This window comes from Lactuca sativa, chromosome 8, assembly GCF_002870075.4.
Source record: "Lactuca sativa cultivar Salinas chromosome 8, Lsat_Salinas_v11, whole genome shotgun sequence".
Taxonomy (NCBI): domain Eukaryota; kingdom Viridiplantae; phylum Streptophyta; class Magnoliopsida; order Asterales; family Asteraceae; genus Lactuca; species Lactuca sativa.
This window is the reverse complement of record NC_056630.2, coordinates 81678542-81698013: the sequence shown is the minus strand read 5'-3', so window position 1 is coordinate 81698013 and position 19472 is coordinate 81678542. Positions and strand designations below refer to the sequence as shown.

General features: G+C 33.1%; 4 protein-coding genes across 5 annotated transcripts; 2 read left to right on the top strand and 2 right to left on the bottom strand.

Annotated features, from left to right (window-relative positions):
* The first annotated feature begins 1291 nt into the window (after positions 1-1291).
* LOC111896128 (uncharacterized) lies at positions 1292-2339 on the top strand. Its single transcript, XM_023892146.3, has 3 exons — positions 1292-1710; positions 1906-2027; positions 2092-2339. Exons 1-3 carry the CDS (start codon positions 1377-1379, stop codon positions 2206-2208), a joined length of 573 nt encoding a protein of 190 aa, XP_023747914.1. The 5' UTR covers positions 1292-1376; the 3' UTR covers positions 2209-2339.
* LOC111896129 (probable E3 ubiquitin-protein ligase BAH1-like 1) lies at positions 2301-6110 on the bottom strand. The gene is made up of 6 exons (XM_052766911.1): positions 5473-6110; positions 4826-5070; positions 4459-4713; positions 2826-2967; positions 2665-2719; positions 2301-2570 (listed from the first exon to the last, which is right to left on the bottom strand). Coding segments are annotated over exons 1-5 (852 nt in total). The 5' UTR covers positions 5681-6110; the 3' UTR covers positions 2301-2570; positions 2665-2717.
* A 4700-nt stretch (positions 6111-10810) lies between these two features.
* LOC111896120 (E3 ubiquitin-protein ligase RFI2) lies at positions 10811-13173 on the top strand. The gene is made up of 6 exons (XM_023892139.3): positions 10811-11172; positions 11830-11990; positions 12053-12108; positions 12193-12218; positions 12294-12561; positions 12687-13173. The coding sequence occupies exons 1-6, from the start codon at positions 11004-11006 to the stop codon at positions 12904-12906; spliced, it is 900 nt and encodes a 299-aa protein (XP_023747907.1). The 5' UTR covers positions 10811-11003; the 3' UTR covers positions 12907-13173.
* A 4413-nt stretch (positions 13174-17586) lies between these two features.
* Positions 17587-19171, bottom strand: LOC111896058 (phytochrome A-associated F-box protein). Of its 2 annotated transcripts, XM_023892082.3 has the most exons (2): positions 18441-19170; positions 17587-18308 (listed from the first exon to the last, which is right to left on the bottom strand). In XM_023892082.3, exons 1-2 carry the CDS (start codon positions 18823-18825, stop codon positions 17809-17811), a joined length of 885 nt encoding a protein of 294 aa, XP_023747850.1. In that variant the 5' UTR covers positions 18826-19170; the 3' UTR covers positions 17587-17808. The 2 variants fall into 2 exon arrangements, with proteins under 2 accessions (XP_023747850.1, XP_023747849.1); XM_023892081.3 differs by having other exon boundaries at positions 17587-19171.
* Positions 19172-19472: the final 301 nt, after the last annotated feature.

Genomic DNA, 19472 nt, shown 5'->3' with positions numbered 1-19472 from the left:
TTTGATACTTCGATGTATTAGGGACCGATTTTCAGTCCTAGATACATAAAAAATCGACTATCCAGGACTAGATTTCAGGGACTAGTTGGGGACAAGCTAAATCAGTCATTGATTCTTATCAGAGACTGATTATTGACCATCAGAGACTAATCATGTCAGTCTCTAATAACCTTTTTTCTTGTAGCGGAGAGCCGAGAAAGGTATATCACGACTCAAAAAGAAGACTTGTATTTATACTTGAAAATTAAGGTTTCCATCTTCCAAATTAGTCAAGTAAATCACAAATTTAATGACATAATCAACGATATCCAAAACTGTCAAGATATGCCAATCTTACAATAATCACTTATTAGAATTAGATTTTTCGGAAGACTTAATCAACCGCCAGGGGCTTTCCCCCCTTGGACCTCACTAGGGTGTTTCCTCTTGGACCCTAGGGGTCGTGATCCCCTTAACTCCCCTATTTCTCGTACTGACTTATCATTTGATATTATATATGTATGCACTCCACACGTACCGAATATAAATTATAGATTACAAATTATAACCACCTTAGCTCATATATTAGTTCCAATTACAAAAAATGCGTGATTACACTAAAATTACCAACGCCGTATCTCTCATTGATATTTTATAAAATATGCTTGAAATGAAGATATCAATAGGAAGATAAAAAGATGATCCGTCTAAGGTCCCGTTTGATAGTTTCTGTTTGGGAAAGTGTTGTCCGGTAAAGTGCTGTCTGAGAAAGTTTTCTGACTGGGAAAGAAACCATGCTGTTTGATTGTACATATGATTGACTATGCTGAATGATGAAAAAAAGTAATAATTCATTAAAAAATAAATTTAAAAAAAGTTATTTAAAAAAATTAATAATCCAATAAAGAAAGAAAGAGGCGGAGTTTGGTGTATAATTGTCTTTCCAGCCCATTCAGCTAGAAAGATATAATTTTGGGGCTTTCTGGGAAAAACATATCTTGCCGGGAAAGACCTCTTCTTTTGTGCAAATCAAACAGTCTTTCCGGTCCATTTAGCCAGAAAGATCTGTTTGGACCTGAAAAGATGCGTATTAAACGGAGCCTAAGTTACTAAAATGCCTTTATGTGCTAGAGATATGAGGGATCTCGACAGTAATTACCAAAACGATCGACTAATGGTGAAACGAAACAACTAATTACGAAAATTGGGGACCAAAAGTGCAACAATGACTAAAAGGTTTGTATTTGCCAAAGACGTAATTTACTCATAAAATTGTTATATAGGTAAAATATTATAAAGGACCGCAAGACTTTCAGCCCCGATTATAAACCCTAGTAAACCCTGCGTTCCTCTACCCTATTTGTTCATCTACGCCCTTCACACTCAGCACAACAAAGATGGGTGGTTCAAGAAGAAAGTACAAGAGATCCAGAACCAAGGTCCGTGTAGGGCTTCCGAAGAAGAACCCCAACGTTTTCAAACCAGCCTTCTCTATCCCACCAAAGTTTCGATCCATTGTCGATTTGTCGAAAACCAAATGGGACGACCAAGGCAGTGTTCTTGAGAACTACAAGTCTTTCGGTGTTGTTTCGAACCCCAATCTGCTCGGTGTTCGTTCTCGCACTTCGAAAATCATAGAGAGTGAATCGCTTCAACTCCCTCCTCCCAAATTAGATGGTCCAATCTCTGAATTTGAGCCAATGGATTCTGGCAGCGAACTCGAAGAAGACGGTCAGTTGCTTATGTTACTTAGAACGCACTGCATACTTTATGTTTCGTATCTTTTGATTGATTTAGCTCGTAGAGATGTATATCGCATGAAGTTTGATTCCTTTTTTGTTGATATAAAATTATCATCGTATCATACATAGAGTCCAAGGGCAGGTTTTCGTTTAGGAATTCATTGAACCAGTTTTGGTTTTGCAGATGTAAAATCAGCACTTGGGAAAAAGCGCGTAGACGGGAAAAAAGCCCCTTTGCAACCATTAACAACTATGCAAAGGCTTCATATAGGAGCACTAGTAGAGAAATATGGCGATGATTATCAGGTGAGAACATAGTTTTATTATTTAAATTTTATTTTTCTTGTGTTCACTGGCTTCCTGTTTGCAGAGCATGTTCATGGATACCAAGCTTAACAAGCTGCAGCACTCAGTAGCCACTCTTGAGAAGCTGTGCCAGAGATATCACATATGTAAAGATAAGAATCCAATGCTTGTTCCCCTTTGATTTATTACATGCTAGTCCCTGGATTTTGCATTTTACAGCAAACTCACATTTCTTGATCCTAGTTTTGACATTTGTATTGTAATCCTGTATGTTTTTCGGGTAATATATGCAACTATTATTAACTTTTTTAATCTTATGATGTCAAAATTACAAAATACAAATACATGTTTGAAAAAGTTAAAATGAAACAACATCTGTGCACAACGATTAGTAACTGAGGCTAGTTATTCAAGGGGTTGTGGTGAAAATCCTGCACTTAAATTCCAAGAAATGCACGTGATTGGGATTCCCAGTGCTCCTTTGCTTGGCGAATTCTTTCTACTCTTTCGTTCTTTAGTCTTTCTTCCCAATATTCAGGACAACTGTTAAAGTTTATAAAAACCCACCCCATAAGTATCTCTTTTATTTACAAGCATGGTAAATATTAGCCTAGGGGCAATTGTTAATAAAACACACCTTCTACTTAGTAGAATGTTCAGCTCATCTAAATGAAGAGCTCCTTCATAAACTCCTGTCTGGAATTCAACAAAAACACCCACCAAAATTCATCAGTGAATGATTTGTAGAAAAAAGAAAAAGGATTGAAAGAAAAGGTTAATAGCATAAATTGTTAAGACATGCCTCTCGACAAAGAGGACATTTTGATGTTGGTTCTGCTGCTTTTAATCCGTCTACAATTGTTACTGAGCCAGACTTGCAAGCACACATGTAGCAGAAGATGTGCCCACAAGTAAGAGCCACTGAATCAAATACAGTGTCCTGTTCAGTTTTCAAATCAAAGGATAAATAAATATGTGAAGAATCAGATCATATAGAGTAAGATTTAGTAAGTGAGCTCTATAAAATGCAAACACGTTGTTTTTTTTTTTTTTTTTTTTTTTTTTATCAAAGTGATGGTGTTTATATAAGTCTGGTAAATAATGGTTTTCCCAAAAAGGAGGTACGGTTTGAAATTTGACCTTCTAAGTCAACGAATTCGTTTGTATGTTAATGTTGCTATTTTAACTTATTTAAATCTTCGACGGCTCTTGTTTACTACTAAATTTGCTTTTCTTGAATTTTGTAAAGAATTTTTATATTAGATATGATTATTAAAAATAGTTTATTAGGATAAAAGACACTTACTAAAATAACTAAAAGGGCAGCTTTTGAAGATTGTTATTAAGTGGGTGTTTGAGAGTGTTTTTTAAAATGATTTATTAGCCTATTGATTTTTCAAAAAGTTAATAAGTTAAAAAGATGTTGGGTAAACATTAATTTTATAGGCAAAGAAAGGTTTTTGAATTCCTTGTTTTTCCAAAAAGTCAATAAGAACTTTGAGAAACAATTCCACACACGCCTTAAAGCTAGTATCAAAAGCTAGCATATATAGAAAATGACGTTAAATTAAGCTGGTTGTTTGAAATATATATGTAGAAGATTGTTTTTATTATAATTAATAAATGATATATTTGAGAGAATTTAAAAAGAAAAAATCAGTAAGCTTGTTGAAATGCTATTACAAAAAACATTTTAAAAAAATTAGCTTATAAGTTCTTTTTTTTGTTCGACAAACATACAGTATACATAATCATCGATGGTGCGATATGGATTTCATGAAATACCTTTGGTTTAATGAATGCCATTTATATTAAAAAAAAAAACGTTTTGTTTGCTATTTATTTTGCATAATATAAGAGTTTTCACCAAGTAATTGAAACAGAGGGCAATAATTTTGCGAAATCAAAACACTTTCACAAAGATTATTTTACGAGATCTATGGTTATTTCGTGGTAAAAAAAAAAAAAAAATCATGGTACGGTAGATTCCATATTGGTGAATTTAGTGATTATTTCTTAAAACTGAATATATATTTTCTAATAAAACAATTCAAAATGTTTTAAGAGACGTTTTCGTAGTAATTATTCCTTAAAACAAATCTATTTTTAATATGTGGTAAGGGACTTTTCTTAATCCATTTGATTTAATTAAATAATATAACACGAATGTAAGTGGTGGAAATTGGCATCTGAATTAGCACTAGACAAGTGTCAACCCATCCTTCGTTTTGAGTTGATGACAAGGAAATACAAAGACTAGAGTATCAACCAATTAGAATTTAGAATTGGTCAATGTTTAGCCTGATTAACAAACAACAAGTGGAACATAAACAATGCACTTCCCACTTCCACTAAAGAATGCATGCGTAGTGAATAGTGAATAGTGAATAGTGAATAGTGATAGATGAATAAAAGAAGAATGGAAACTTACCAAGCATATAGAACAAGTCAAACCAATCTCAAGTTTCAAGGTATCAGAGAGCTCACATGAAAGTGACGGCTTTCCCTCATTGAACACAAGAGAACAACCCTCGAATAACTCAGAAGAACGAATACCCTTTCCCTTTCTTTCCCTCAAATTAATATGAAACGCAATAAGTTCACACAACCATGGAGACTGTAATATATCCATATGCATGCTTTGTACTTGTGACCTAAACGCTTGCCCATGCTTTGAGTAATGTATCTACATACACATAAAATACAACATCACTCTTTCCATTAATTAAGTCTTGTTGTTGTATAAATCATGTTTAAAATATATTTGAGAATGGAAAAATAAACGAGCGCTTAGCAACCTTGTCATATTTCTTGAGAATTTTACGCATAGCAATGGCATTGATAATTGCGTAACTGACGAGGTCTTTGCCTTCTTTGACCAAAGCACCATGTTTACCCTGTAACTTATCTTTGCACCAAACATAGTACTTGCGAAACCCTGTCGCTAGATGCACATCAAGCAGTTTCTGTGCACGCTTGTTAAAGCATCCAACCACTTCTGACATTTCTTTGAAAAGTGAAGGAAAGAAAGTTCCATCGCACACTAGACAAAGTTGTATGATCAAATTCAATTTAGATAAGATTGTATCAACCTCATTCCATAAACATCGATCCATATGAATCATTCAAATATGAAAACTAAAAATGATATCATCAGCTGATATAAGCATAGGAAAATCGTTATCTTTCCGGCTTGGAGATTAATAAACTAAGGGGGTTTCGATGTGTGTTCTAAAATTGATCGTGAAATTATTGTGGTTTTAGGTTGTAAATTAATTTCCTTGTTGACATTTAATCAAACACCTTTAGGACAGACTCAACAAAATGTGATGATGAAAGTAAAACGCATCGTCTGCAGCTTTTGGTTTAAATGCCGAATCAATAAGGATCGACATCTCACATACAATGGCAAAACATTTATAGAAAAATGAATAATAAATGGTACCAGCGCAATGATGAGGACAAATTGCAGAGCTGCCGTGAGGAGAATCGTTAAGAGGCGACGGCGATTGTGATCGACGAGAATTCTGTGAAAGAATTGTATCAGTACGGCAGCGCTTCAAGATCTTCTTGAGATTTTTAAAACCCACAGCAGGTAATTTCTTCTGATCTTGCGTTTGCATGTATTCCTGGTATTTCTTGCAGAATTTCATCGTGTTTTTTGCAAATTAAATTGGGAATGATCTGCTGCTTCTTATACGTTCCTCTAAATAAATAATTAAAATCTGGCACTTTTCAGGGTCAATGAAGATGATGTCCTGGATAATTCTAAAACATTAAAATTTCATTATATACAATTCCATACCCTTTACTTTTGAAAGGTAATTGTTGAATGAATATATATAATAACAAATGATTTTTTAAATAATGATGTAACATTTTTAGTATGGAGATTATAATACACTCTTGTAAGGGTGCTCATTTGTTTGAAACTTTTGTCGACTTGTTATGGATTTATTTATAGTCTATAAATACGTATAGTTAAACAACATTTTAGGAATCTCTTTAAAGGGCTAGGGGTGATGGTCTTGTTTTACATCATGGTAGAATGATTGTTTCATATAAAAAACCTCCAACATGTGCAGAATATAAACCTGTAACGAGGAAAACAAAAAGAGAGTAAATTAGTAAATAATAAATGCATAATTAAGTAAATCGTAATACAAGCAAATGAATTTGATAACTTGCAATGGAAGCAAACATAGGGGAGTAAGTCAGTGAAGTACCATTCACTAAGGGGCTTCAGGATTAATATTTATATAAATGAATAAAATAGAAATACAAACATATAAACATAAAGCATGCATTGACAAAAGATACCAAAAAAATACAAGCATATAAACATAAAGCATGTACCGACAAAAGATATCAAAAAACAAAAATACAAGAGAAAAGCAAGTAACAAAAGAAGATATACAAAGGACACAAACAAATAAGACGTTTATATGGACCTAGCCTACTCAACTATCAAATATTCAACCTCGACACCCTCATCAATACATCATCCTTCTAGGATTTCCTCTCCCCCTCTCCCCCTCTTACCATCAACCATCATCGATTCAATACTTTTAACCATCCATGATGGTAGTCTCCTTCAGACATGTTCATACCATATAAATTCCATCATCTAAATTTGGTTGATCCATGCCAGTCGCCACTCCTAATGAATATTTGATACCGTAATTCAATATCCCTATCCACCAACTAGTACATCATTATCTATGCTACTTCTATATTCCTCACACCCCTTTTTGCTTGACTAACCTTAACATCAATACATCTTGTCAAGCGTAAAATTTTCTTGAAACGAAAAACATTAATTGAATCCTAACATATTCATAAATACCACTTATGTCTACAATGGGACTTGGACCCTCAACCTCATGGAGGGATGACATCATACCATACGGTGACAATCACAAAAATTGTCATCAATCGTCGATCGCAAACCCTACGAACGTCAATACAGTAGACTAAATATATAATATTTATCAACCTATGATGAAAATACAAGACTTTGTATTATGATATATAGGAAAAATCAGCTAAAGCGTCCGAAAACTAAAAAGATAGGTGTCTTGATTTACTTGTTGTACAAATCAAGCTTCTAAACCACAATAACATGTACTGAAAGAATGAGTATACCTCTTTGTTGAATTTTAAATGAGTTTGAACCACTGGATCGACCTTCAGACGTCATTTGAGAAGAAATACTCTGATGAGAAGAAGAGAATAAGAGAAGAATATATGTGAAATTAGGTTCGATGCAAATCCTATAGTTGAAACGCAATCATGCCACATAAAATTCGACGTGGCTTCCACATCACAATGTTTGTTAGGACATAATTTATGGTTATACTTTACTTTTGATGACTTTTAGAGTTCTTAGTCTAGGATCGAAAACACCATGTTTTCGGTGATGTTTAGACCGAAATCACCTTGCGATTTCGGTTCGGTGGGATTTATAAGGATTTCGGTTGGGTTTGGGCTGGGCCTTTGTAACTAGGTATAAATATATATATATCTTATTGTTTCAGTTGTGAAAGAGTTGGGTCATTCTAAAGAGCTGTGATCGAGTTTTAGAGAGAAAGAGAGAACCGAGAGCAAATTCAGAAACTTATGTACTAGACTAACTGTGTTCTTAATTCATAATAACTGTTTTTGGGTTAATCATTGGATTGAGATTCCACATCAATTCTAGTGATTTCGATTGATACCTTGAGATTGGGTTTTACAATATTATCATGTCATTATTTTGGTAACCAACTTTATTGAAGGTAACTGGTCAATTGATTAGCATTGCAAAAAAAATTATAAATGTAATGACATAATTGAGAAAAACAAAACACGGTATTAAAATGGAGATTTTGCAAAACATATTGACTTTATTGTAATTTGGGAAGACTGGTTACCTAGAGAACAAGGAGAACCGGTCATTTGGTTTATATTACAACAAAAATGTAGATATAGTGACTTAATTGTGTGTACGTGTGAGAGAGAGAGAGAGAGAAAGATATATATATATATATATATATATATATATATATATATATATATATATATATATATATATATATATATATATATATATAGAGAGAGAGAGAGAGAGAGAGAGACAGAGAGAGAGAGAGAATACAATGTTAAAATCAAAATTTTCAGTTAACTTAGTGACTTTATTGTAATTTAACCTAATATAAATGGCTAAATGCTCAAATCTTTTCTTTGTATTCTAATAAATGAATAAGTTTATTCTCCTATTGACAAATGTCATGCTATTAGAACTTATCAATAATATTATATGTAATCTATCATGCCACCTGTCAACCTATATATTATGAATTTCAAATTTCAAATAAATTTTCCACTCTAATTACATTATATTAAATTAATAATTAATTCTTCATTTTAAATTTTAAATTTTAAAATTTTTCACTTTAATTATATTAAATTAATAACATTAGATTAAAAAATAAAATAAAATTAATACAATGTGATATAACTTCACGTATTTATTTAAATCAACGATTATAATTTTATATAATTAAAAAATATCTCTTAAGTAATAATTTATTTAAAATAGTTGATTAATAATTTTGATTTTTTAATATGAAAGTTTAATTAGTTTTATAACCGTGGTTCTCATGGGTTATAAACTAGTTTGGAATAAAATCGGCTTGACAAACCAACTTTTATCAAGACTAGTAAAAAACATTCTCCAACTTTTGAATTGCTCTCTCTTTCTCTTTACATGAGTTTATTGACCAGAAAAAGAAACAAAGACTTGGGGTGGCGCCTATAAGGTGAGGAGGAGAGTTTTTTTTTCTTCCTAAAATGTACCAAACTCCATTTATATTAAGAATTGTGTGATTTCCTTAAACTCTCTTTATCAAAATTAGCCCAAACCCATAAATTACTTAATTTGTCAATTAATTAATTTTTTTAACTATATAAACTATTTTATTTCATTTAGACCATTCATAGTGGTGGATGAATTTTGTCTTTCAATTACATCTAGCAAATGATATGGATTGTCATGTCATTGTCATTGATATTCCTTATTTCATTTTAAATATATTGAAAGTCCATCTGCAATTAATATATATATATATATATATATATATATATATATATATATATATATATATATATATATATATATTAATCAAAAAGTAATAATATAATAAGATGAGCCACTTGCATTGTTTGAAAGACTTGTAACAGTTGAAAAAAGAGTGTGTATGTGGTATGTAAAATTGATTATGTGACATTGCAAAAGGATTTGAAAAATGACGATTTGGATGCTCTTATAATACATAAACTTCTTTATTTATCTCGTTTTTACCGATAAATAACAAACAATTATTATTTACTTAGTTATTAAAGTAGTTAAATAATCAATTTATATATTATAAATATATTATTTATTCATTTATTTTTTGGAACGACTATTTAAATAATTATAAATATGTTATTTATTTATTCACCGCATGCATCTTAATTTTTAAATAAATATTTTTATAAATATACCGGTCTTTAAATAAAAAAATTTAATCTAAATATATGTCAAAATACGTAGATTAGGTTGGAAAAATATAGGCATATTTCTTTAAATATAGAATACAAAATCTATAATAATTAGGAGAGAAAATAATAAATTTGTTCTTTGTACTGGACAAAAAAAATTGATATTTAAATCTTTAAATTATAAATTTAAAAAAAAAATGTCTTTATAGACACACTTCTTTATGAAATTGGTTTCGAAAAAGAAAAAAAAAAACCAAATGGTTAAAATCGAGCTTCAAAAAGAATGGATCAAACCTACAACGAATCTATTAAATTTAGACCAAACGGAAAGACTCTCGCTAAGAGGGTCGCCAACCTCTTAGCATGGGTTGAACACCTCCCCTTAGAGTGGGCTAAGGGGGTACACCATGGTATACCATGAAAGGCTCATGAAATAGAAAGAAGAGGCTTTGATGGGCTGTTAATGGTTTTTCTTTTTTTTCAAAATCAAATAAGACACTACCATTTCTTAGGATTGTATGATTGTGTGTCTATAAAAAAAATATGATGTGTGATACGCTGATAGCTACCATCGTTCCCTATAGCCTTAGGGGTGCAAACGAGCCAAGTTACTCGCGAGCTACTCGGGATCGGATCGTTAAAAGCTCGACTCGAAATCGATTTTAAACGAGCCCGAGCCGAACTCGAGCTTAATATTAAGCTCGTTTATTAAACGAGCTCGAGCTCGAGCCTATGTCATTAAGCTCGATTAGGCTCGCGAGCCTAAACGAGCCTTTACCTAATATAATTTATTATTATTTATATATATTAAAATAAAAATATATTACATGAATTACGGATTTAGGATATCAGTAAATGAGTTTCTTAACGAGCTCGAGCCGAGCTTAAGCTTATTTAGGCACGACAGATAACAAACGAGTCGGGCCCGAGCTCGAGCCGAGCTTGGATAATTCTTTACGAGCTCGAGCCGAGCTCAGTACAAGAAAGCTCGAATCGAGCCGAGCTCGAGCTCGAGCCTCATATAACTTAAACGGCCAGGCTCGGGCTCGACTCGGCTCGTTTGCACCCCTATATAGCCTTATGGTTAAAATATTCCACACATATTTTGTTGTCTATGGAAATTCAATTTTTATTTCCCAAAACACATTGACCAAAATATATTTACTTTATAAAATTAAATTAAAAAAAAAAAAACCGAGAACCGGAGTATACATGTTGTAATAAATCCGTGGCCGTCGTAATCGGTTCCATTGGCCACGTAATCTGACAGGCCGGATTGAATGAGAAACTTTAGTACAAATCAGATTATATAATCCGAAATATTTTCCATATATTCATCTATTTTTCCCCGAATTTCGTCTCAGATAATCTCCTTATCTCAACGTGTTTTACGCTGATTCGATTCAATGTAAGAATTTCGATTTACACCAACAGAAATTTTCTGATAAAGTCATGGTTGCTTCAAAAATCACTGACGTCATCAATGCCGATGTCGCCGATAATGCATCGCCGGCGTTAGGTTGCTCTTCATCGGTTCCTTGCTCGATTTGTTTCGATTTAGTCATCGATGAAGGGGAGAGGTCCACAGCCAAGCTTCAATGCGGCCACAAATTTCATCTTGGTGAGAACCATTTCGATCTTTTATTTCGATTCAAATTGTGAATCGATCGTTCGCAGATTTCAAAACTCAACGTTGGGTCATTAGTTGCAATTTTTGTTTTCCTTTCAACAATCGCTAATTGTACCCGAACTTTGTGACTTGACATTTTGTAGATTCTAAGTGCAGTGACCAAATTTATGTATGCATATATATGCAATGTCGTTTTTTCACTTTGAGAATTGAACTTGTTTAATATATTTCAAACTGCAATCTGGACTCAAGGTGTTGAGGATGCTATAGAAGTGTTTATTGCTTCATAGGTAATTATAGAACTACTTTAGAATTTATCATCACATCATTCTGGACTAGTTTTGGTGACAATTTGGGAGGAAAAGAAGATAAGAGTCGGAGAAAGTAGTAAGTAGGTTTGGTTTCTTGTTTGAGATGAAGGGTAAAGATTGCTAGTAGCATTATTAAGCTCATTCTACTGTATTCCATAAGTTCAATACAGTTCATCAACAACTGAAGTAATCAATACTGAAACTAGAACAGGGTATAACGACACTGAAACTAGATATTATCTCATCATAACCTAATCCCTACCTATGAATGTATTGCATAATTTTCTTACTACAGAATGCATGATTTAAGTTTTAACCTGGTTGTGATATACAACAGATTGCATAGGATCGGCTTTTAATTCCAAGGGAACAATGCAATGTCCAAACTGTCGAAAGGTTGAGAGTGGCAGATGGCTGTTTGCAGATGCAATTTCTGAGACTAGTGCAAGAGACTGGATGCCAAATGAGGGCCCACATGACTTAAGCTACTCCAGAAGGGTGAGTTACTTAACAGTTAACATATTCTTTCATCATATTTATTAACAGAAACCTTTTTTCAGCCATTTGGTTTTCACTGGTGTCCTTTCAGTGGATTTACAGTTCATTCATCAATTGAGTAAGCCAAGTCTCCTCTTTATACTGTAAGTTAATCAGATATGGAAATAATGACTGACCTTTATGTATCTGTAAATGTTTTCAGGGAATCCGAACCTTCATTAAATACATGTAAGCTTTTTCAACATTTGATGCTATAAAATAAATAATACTACACCAGTAAATAAAATAATGTTGTGTATGCAGTTACTAACTTTCAGGCAAACCATCCTATGATTATTGACCATACCCCTTCAGCTCCCTCTTATATTTCATATTTTCAACCAAGTGAACATGCTAATAATTTCCATCATCCCTTGAATTCCATATCTACCCCTCGTGCCACTAACATCCAACACCCAGCTTGGGGGTGGAACTGTCATTTCCTTCCTTACAATGCGGACAGAGACCATGGTATTCCTGCCACATTGAGATCCACCTCTTTTCTTCATCCACTGCACTATAATACCCAACAGTAAGCTCTACCATTTTTTTTTCCTTTCAATTTCATGAATAATACAACAGAATGGAATGGAGTATTATTTCATTCCATTATCAATATTTTAAAACTTTTTCCTAGCTAAAATTTAACATTTTTAGGAGATTGCGTATGGTGTTGCCAGCTGTCAGCAATCGAGGTAATCATGATGGTAGGCGTGGGTTCTACATACATGAGCATGAACATGAACATGAACAAAGTTCCTACAATTCTTATTATCGTACACATGAAAGAGAGTATGACTCATCACATGTTCCCATCATGAACAACCCCTGGGGATCAGGATCAGGATCATTTCATCATCGGACTCACTGGTCTTAAAAAAAATAAAATACTTTCACAAATTTTACAAACACAAACAGTTATATATATATATATATATATATATATATATATATATATATATATATATATATATATATATATATATATATATATATATATATATATATATATATACACACACAATTGGTAACCAGGGAGAACTTTGTAATTTTGTATATTTCTATGTGTTGATATTGTGAAAAACGATATATTTGTAATTGTATGCCCTTACAATGAGGCGGAGATAGTAGCCATTAGATTTGATCTCGACCGTCCATCAAGATTGAATTTGAAATTATCTTTTCTCTTTGATGGTGTGGTTACTATATTCCATTGTGAAACCAAATTTTCATATACCAACCATATCAGGATATATAATTTCTTTACATCACAATCACATACATACAAAATCATAAACGAGTCTTTGTTGTATGGGTGGCAAAATGATTGTTTTGGGCATGATTGGGTAACCAGTCAAAACATGCAATTTTTTAGGACTGAACTTTTTGTCCTGTTTCTTAATTTAATTATATGTATAAAGTATCATTACAAAAGCTATTATTAAAATAAGGATTTAAATTTTTTTAATAAAGTTACGTAATAGGTTGTAAACAAACTCTTAAATGCATTTTAGATCACTTTTAGACCGCTCACCTATAGATAATTTGTCATTTTCTGTTGAAAAAAATTAAGGTTAATTTCGTTAATTTAGACAAAATATAAAACTTTCAAGTCATAGGGGTGGAAGTGAGCCGAGCTACTCGCGAGCTACTCGGGATCGACTTGTTAAAAGCTCGACTCAAGATCGAATTAAACGAGCCCGAGCCCAAATATGAGGCTCGTTTATTAAACGAGCTCGAGCCGAGCTTCAGCTAGTGGGCTCGCGAGCCTAAATGAGCCTATATATATATATATATATATATATATATATATATATATATATATATATATATATATATGTGTGTGTGTGTGTGTGTGTGTATATATATATATATATATATATATATATATATATATATATATATATATATATATGCTTGTTTAAACTCGTTTAGGCTCGCGAGCTCACTAAAATGTTCACGAGCCGAGCTCGAGCTTCATTTTAAGGCTCGAATCGAGCTCGAGCTTCTTCAAATTAAACGAGCCGAGCTCGAGCTTGGTTAGGCTCGGGCTCGACTCGACTCGTTTACACCCCTAAGTCAAGACTTTTCTATTCAAAAAATAAAAGTTGAGATTAAACCGTAAACCGACCAAAAATATTGAGATTTTATCGGAGTTTTCCCAACAGAGTAAAGAGTCCAATTCAACTCTATTTTACACTCTATAAATAAAGAAATGAATAGTTACACTCTAAATTTGGAGTGTAAGTTATACCATCCTGTCTATTTTTACACTTTATTTTTATAGTGTAAAATAGATTTTAAAGTGTGATTGGAGGTTAACAACTATAAACACTATTTTACACTCTACAAATAGAGTGTAAAAATAAAGTGTGGTTGGAGATGCTAGCCAAAGTATAAAAGTTTGAGATATTGACCTTAATGACCTTAAAAATCAAATCGGTTTTACATAATGACCTCTTAACTGCGAACATTACAAAATAACTGTGGTATTTTAAATTTGACAATTTTAAAGTTAAATTTTCGAACTAGACAGATTTCCAAATTGTTTCTACCGACATAAACTACTTTTTAATTAGCCAAATGATAAAAGTTTGAGATATTGACCTTAGTGACCTTAAAAATCAAATTGGTCTTACATAATAAACTCTTGACTTCGAAAATTGCAAAATAACCGCGGTATTTGAAATTTGACAATTTCAAAGTTAGTTTTTCGAACTAAACAGATTTCCAAATTGTTTCTACCAACATAAACTGCTTCGTAATTTTTGAACATGTGTAAAATTGTCCGAAACTATAAAGGTGACAATATCTTTTCAAATAAGCATATCTACTTCGAAATTTTGAAATTTCGGAATATTCCAATAACCTTACGCTTAAGATAACATTTTAGAAAACAGTAGCTTAGGAACCAAAAAAACCATAGTGGATCCAACATGCCAAATGTTTAGAGGTCCTCTACATACTTGAAGAACATGGTACAGAAGAAATGACAGTTATGAAATACATCACATTGGCATGAAGTGAGTATACATTTGCCGATAAATATTAATGATGTTGATTGGGTTCGAGTTGTTATTAGCAAAGTTTATGTAACTGAATCACATATAAGGTTATATTCTCAACCTCCTGAATGCATAATGTAATCAAAATAATTTGTTGATCTATATGATTATATTGATGATATAGACCTAAGTACAAGAAAAACCATCATTTTTTAGATGTTGCCTTACCCACTGCAACTTTCAAATCCCGTTTTGATAAAGGAACCATCAATCGCTCTCAAACTAACACTTAATATTATAAATATGGTATTATTCAAAAACAATTAAGATCTGAAGATATCGTTGGGATTGAAATGTGTTCAAGAGGGGTTTAATATAAAAGTGACAAAATCTACGACATACAGGTTTGAGGCAAAATGTTATGAAAACAAAAACCAACCCTTAAGTATTAGGCTATATTAGCTAAAGATGTTAATTTGTTCTGAATTTCATATATTTACATAATAAACACATACGCCTACAACCCCAGGGCACCCCAACCATCGCCAAGCCAACAAAAATGTGTTGGGCCATTATTAAAGGGTGTAATGGCTAATAATAGTAATGAGGATATTTTGTATCATTCGTGATAAATGTTCAATTCAAAAAAGATATTTCATACGCTCAAGTTTGGGGTGTGAAATGGGAGGCATTGCAACTTTCATTCCAGATGTTTGTTACAAGTTTGCAATTCAAAAAAGATATTTCATACGCTCAAGTTTGGGGTGTGAAATGGGAGGCATTGCAACTTTCATTCCAGATGTTTGTTACAAGTTTGCAATTCAAAAAAGATATTTCATACGCTCAAGTTTGGGGTGTGAAATGGGAGGCATTGCAACTTTCATTCCAGATGTTTGTTACAAGTTTGCAGGGAGTACCAATTATAGATGTTGCCCACTTGAAATGAAATTACGGAAGAATGTTGCTTCTAATGGTAGTCGTGGATGGATAAAACCAAAAATTGATATTGGCCTATGAAGTGGGGAAAGTAGAGGATGGGGAATCGTGGAGTTGTTTTTTTTTTTTTTTATCAAAACTCCAAAGAGTTGTGCACGTGGTTATTTGGAGGCTTGGTCATCATATCAGATAGAGACCAAAACATGTATTTTGACACCTGGACAAAAGATACTTCGTGTAATTTACTCAACTTTAGGTATTTCAAAAATAAAGTAATACTTTCGAAAAAACCTTTTTTTGAACCGAATCATTATTTTATGAAACTCTGATGTCATCATGTATTAGTCATGTGATTTTAAGGTAATTGAGGAGTATCTCTCTAAGGTATTGTTTGTTTTTTTGAAGAAAAATACATAAAGTCTACGGACCACCTCTACAGTAGAAGAGGTGAACCAAACGACTACAGACTGTAATAAAAAACGTGTTTGTTTTTTTAACATCTGCATGCTACTGCAGATATTAAAAATTAAAATAAATTGATTTTATAATCGGAAAGTAGTTTTTTAATACCGAAATTTAATAGTGTATGACATTTCAGCACTATTTTTAATACCGAAAAAACATCTGCATGCTACTGCAGACATTTCAGCATTGTTTTTAATACCGAAAAAATAATGATATTTTAACAAAAAAATAAAGATATTTTAACATAAAATAATGATATTTCTTCAACAAATTATTATTATTCAATATAAAAAAAAAAGAAAAAAAAATTCAACAAGAATAAACAAAAGAAAACTATAAAATAAAATTTCAGCAATATATAATCAATATTTTAGCAAAAAAAAAGAGAGAGAGAGAGAGGAGGTTGGAAGAGATAGGAGGAGACAAAACAAGTGATGCGCCAAGAAGAAGATACGCAGATGTTTTTTAATCCGAAGACTTCTGAAAAACAAACAGCTGGGAGATGAAAAATGTTACGCGTGTGTTGCGCCCCGCGCAACAATAAGAAATTTGAAGAGGTTTTTTTCCAAAAAAACAAATAGTATCTAGAACTTTACTATAAAGTGGGCTGTGGTAATGGACTCAAAGTCTCAAATGGTCAGAAACCTGGTCCACCAAAAAAGAACAGCTCGAATAGCTGACGACCCATATCATAAACAGCTGTATTTTTTTTCTCAAATTTGAAAAAGTTGCTATTCTGAATGAACCTAATCGTAGAAGGAACCAAAATGAGATCTGCTACATCAACTTTTTGTCTGATGTCAAATTATCGAATTTATTGGGTCATGGGTCGTATTCATATTTTCTTCTTAATCGATAAGAATTTAGATGTGTCAACTTTGTGGACATATATATATATATATATATATATATATATATATATATATATATATATATATATATATATATATATATATATATATATATATCTTATTTTGTAATGAAAAGGTTTAAATGCCATTGCAATGGGGTTTTAAGGTGGTATGTCAAGATAAAAAATGGACCGTTTTAGGCGATTGTTTACATTTTTATTAAAGTTTGAAAACAACAGGAGTGGTTGGGTCTTGATTGAAACAACTATTAAAGCAAGGCACTGAAACAACTATACAATATTGTTGATGGGACTAACAGTTTTGTTAATTTGATTAAAAAAACACAGTTGAACTTAAGGAATATATCATAGGTGCAATTACAGACCAGAAGTGTAATTATCAGATAACATAGAATCGAATACATAAAGGAAGTGATATAAGCATGGGATGCTTGAACCTTGAAGCAATTAACAATCTAAATAACAGAGATGAAGTTAAGGAAAAATAAGGCAATACTTATCTTCAAGTGTACAATGGCCAATCTGTCCAGGCACCAGACACATGTCCATTCTCACAGACATAAGCTCGAACAACAGGCTCCCCATCATCATGGAATCCATAAGCAGGCCTCAAACAGAAAGCCGACTGCAAATCCCACACCTCATTGCTAGGACAAAATGCACAATTCAGATCAATCTTGCTACGATTCCCATCGTTAATGGTCCTCCAAACCCTAGATTTCTTGAAATTCTTAAAAACACCCCGAAACAGCATGTAATTTCGCTTCTCCTCCGTATGAACACAACCAGGCCAATCACAAATGTATAAACAATCGCCTCTAAACCTACTAGCCAACAGCTTGTTCCCTTGCTCCCGGCTGAAATTCCAACCCTCAGATGCTAAATGAGACTTAAAAGATCTACACATCTTTCTCCTCTTACAAACAGAAAAATCACAAGCTGTTTTAACAACAGCCGAAGCTTTTGTGTCTTCTTCTTCGCATACCTCACTCTCACCTTGATCTTGAGATTTGGAAGCGGTGTTATAAACAGTATCCAAGTAGAGATCATCGTACAACGACCAAGAAACATTAGCCTCTTTCTTCTTATCATCATCAACAGTGCTAGAACAGGAAGGATTTGATTGAGACTTACCTATATGAAACAATTTTGTTTCCTGAAAGTTTTCGTCGGGACCTAGTTCACGCTCCAGTCCGAAATCGGAATTCTCGAGGAGGACACCGGAATGCATGAGGCCAGGACAGCAGACGGCGAGCTTGTGCAGCGACGCCCAGCCGCCTGGAGGAGATACTGTTGAATTGACGGAGGCGTCCGGTGGGAGAAGATTGAAGACGACGGCGGGGATCATTTGATGGCATTTGTTCTTCCAGCAAATCGTGCGCATCAGAAATGAGAATTTGGTGCAAACGCAAGCGAGACGCGACCAGTCACGCGGATCATCAACAAGCTTGAGGAATATGTTAAGAACTACATCATCGGGGAGATACGAAAACACATTTTCAGCTACAGTTTCAGACATTTTCTTATCAAATCACCAGTAAAAACACATTGAATTGGTGTCCGATTCGTTTGCTCTGGATTAACGAATCGGAAAGAAGAAGCGTTAGGTTAGAATTCTCAAGTCTAGGGCTCAAGGTAAAATTGATGATCCGAATTAGGGATTTGATTCGGGTGAGAGAGGGTTTTGAGTGGGCAAAGCTTTTTGGGGGAATTGACAGCAGAATAAGACGGTGTTAGCCTTAACGGCATCTTGTACGACATAATCTCCATCAACCAATAGTTTGGGAGGACGTGTGTCATATACTTATTTGTTTACTATATAACGTTTAATTCCATGGCTGTAGATGAGCCTCAGTTATTCGAGCTCGTTTGAGTAGCATCTTTATCGAATTCAGGTTAGGATATCAATATATCAAAAAAATAAAATAAAATAATTGAAACATACAACCAGTCAACTCAAGATTGTAAGGACTAGATTTGATCGTATCGAGACTTTGGAATTCATATAATATGTAAGTTGTAAATAAGCTGGTTAAATACTTAATTGAGCATGGTTAATAGTAAATACGTAACACAAAATACAAATTGGATTCTTCTTCGAGACAGCTTTAGACCTATATCATAAGAGCGAACGGTATGGGTCTCGACGAGGAGCGACGAGACTGA

Coding starts and splice junctions, on each gene's coding strand:
- LOC111896128 (XM_023892146.3), top strand. CDS start 1,377: ATGGGTGGTTCAAGAAGAAAGTACAAGAGATCCAGAACCAAGGTCCGT. Junction 1,711..1,905: donor CAGCGAACTCGAAGAAGACG/GTCAGTTGCTTA, acceptor TTGGTTTTGCAG/ATGTAAAATCAGCACTTGGG. Junction 2,028..2,091: donor AATATGGCGATGATTATCAG/GTGAGAACATAG, acceptor TCCTGTTTGCAG/AGCATGTTCATGGATACCAA.
- LOC111896129 (XM_052766911.1), bottom strand. CDS start 5,680: ATGAAATTCTGCAAGAAATACCAGGAATACATGCAAACGCAAGATCAG. Junction 5,071..5,472: donor TTGTCCTCATCATTGCGCTG/GTACCATTTATT, acceptor AACTTTGTCTAG/TGTGCGATGGAACTTTCTTT. Junction 4,714..4,825: donor TTCTCAAGAAATATGACAAG/GTTGCTAAGCGC, acceptor ATGTGTATGTAG/ATACATTACTCAAAGCATGG.
- LOC111896120 (XM_023892139.3), top strand. CDS start 11,004: ATGGTTGCTTCAAAAATCACTGACGTCATCAATGCCGATGTCGCCGAT. Junction 11,991..12,052: donor ACTTAAGCTACTCCAGAAGG/GTGAGTTACTTA, acceptor ACCTTTTTTCAG/CCATTTGGTTTTCACTGGTG. Junction 12,219..12,293: donor CGAACCTTCATTAAATACAT/GTAAGCTTTTTC, acceptor TTGTGTATGCAG/TTACTAACTTTCAGGCAAAC.
- LOC111896058 (XM_023892081.3), bottom strand. CDS start 18,825: ATGTCTGAAACTGTAGCTGAAAATGTGTTTTCGTATCTCCCCGATGAT.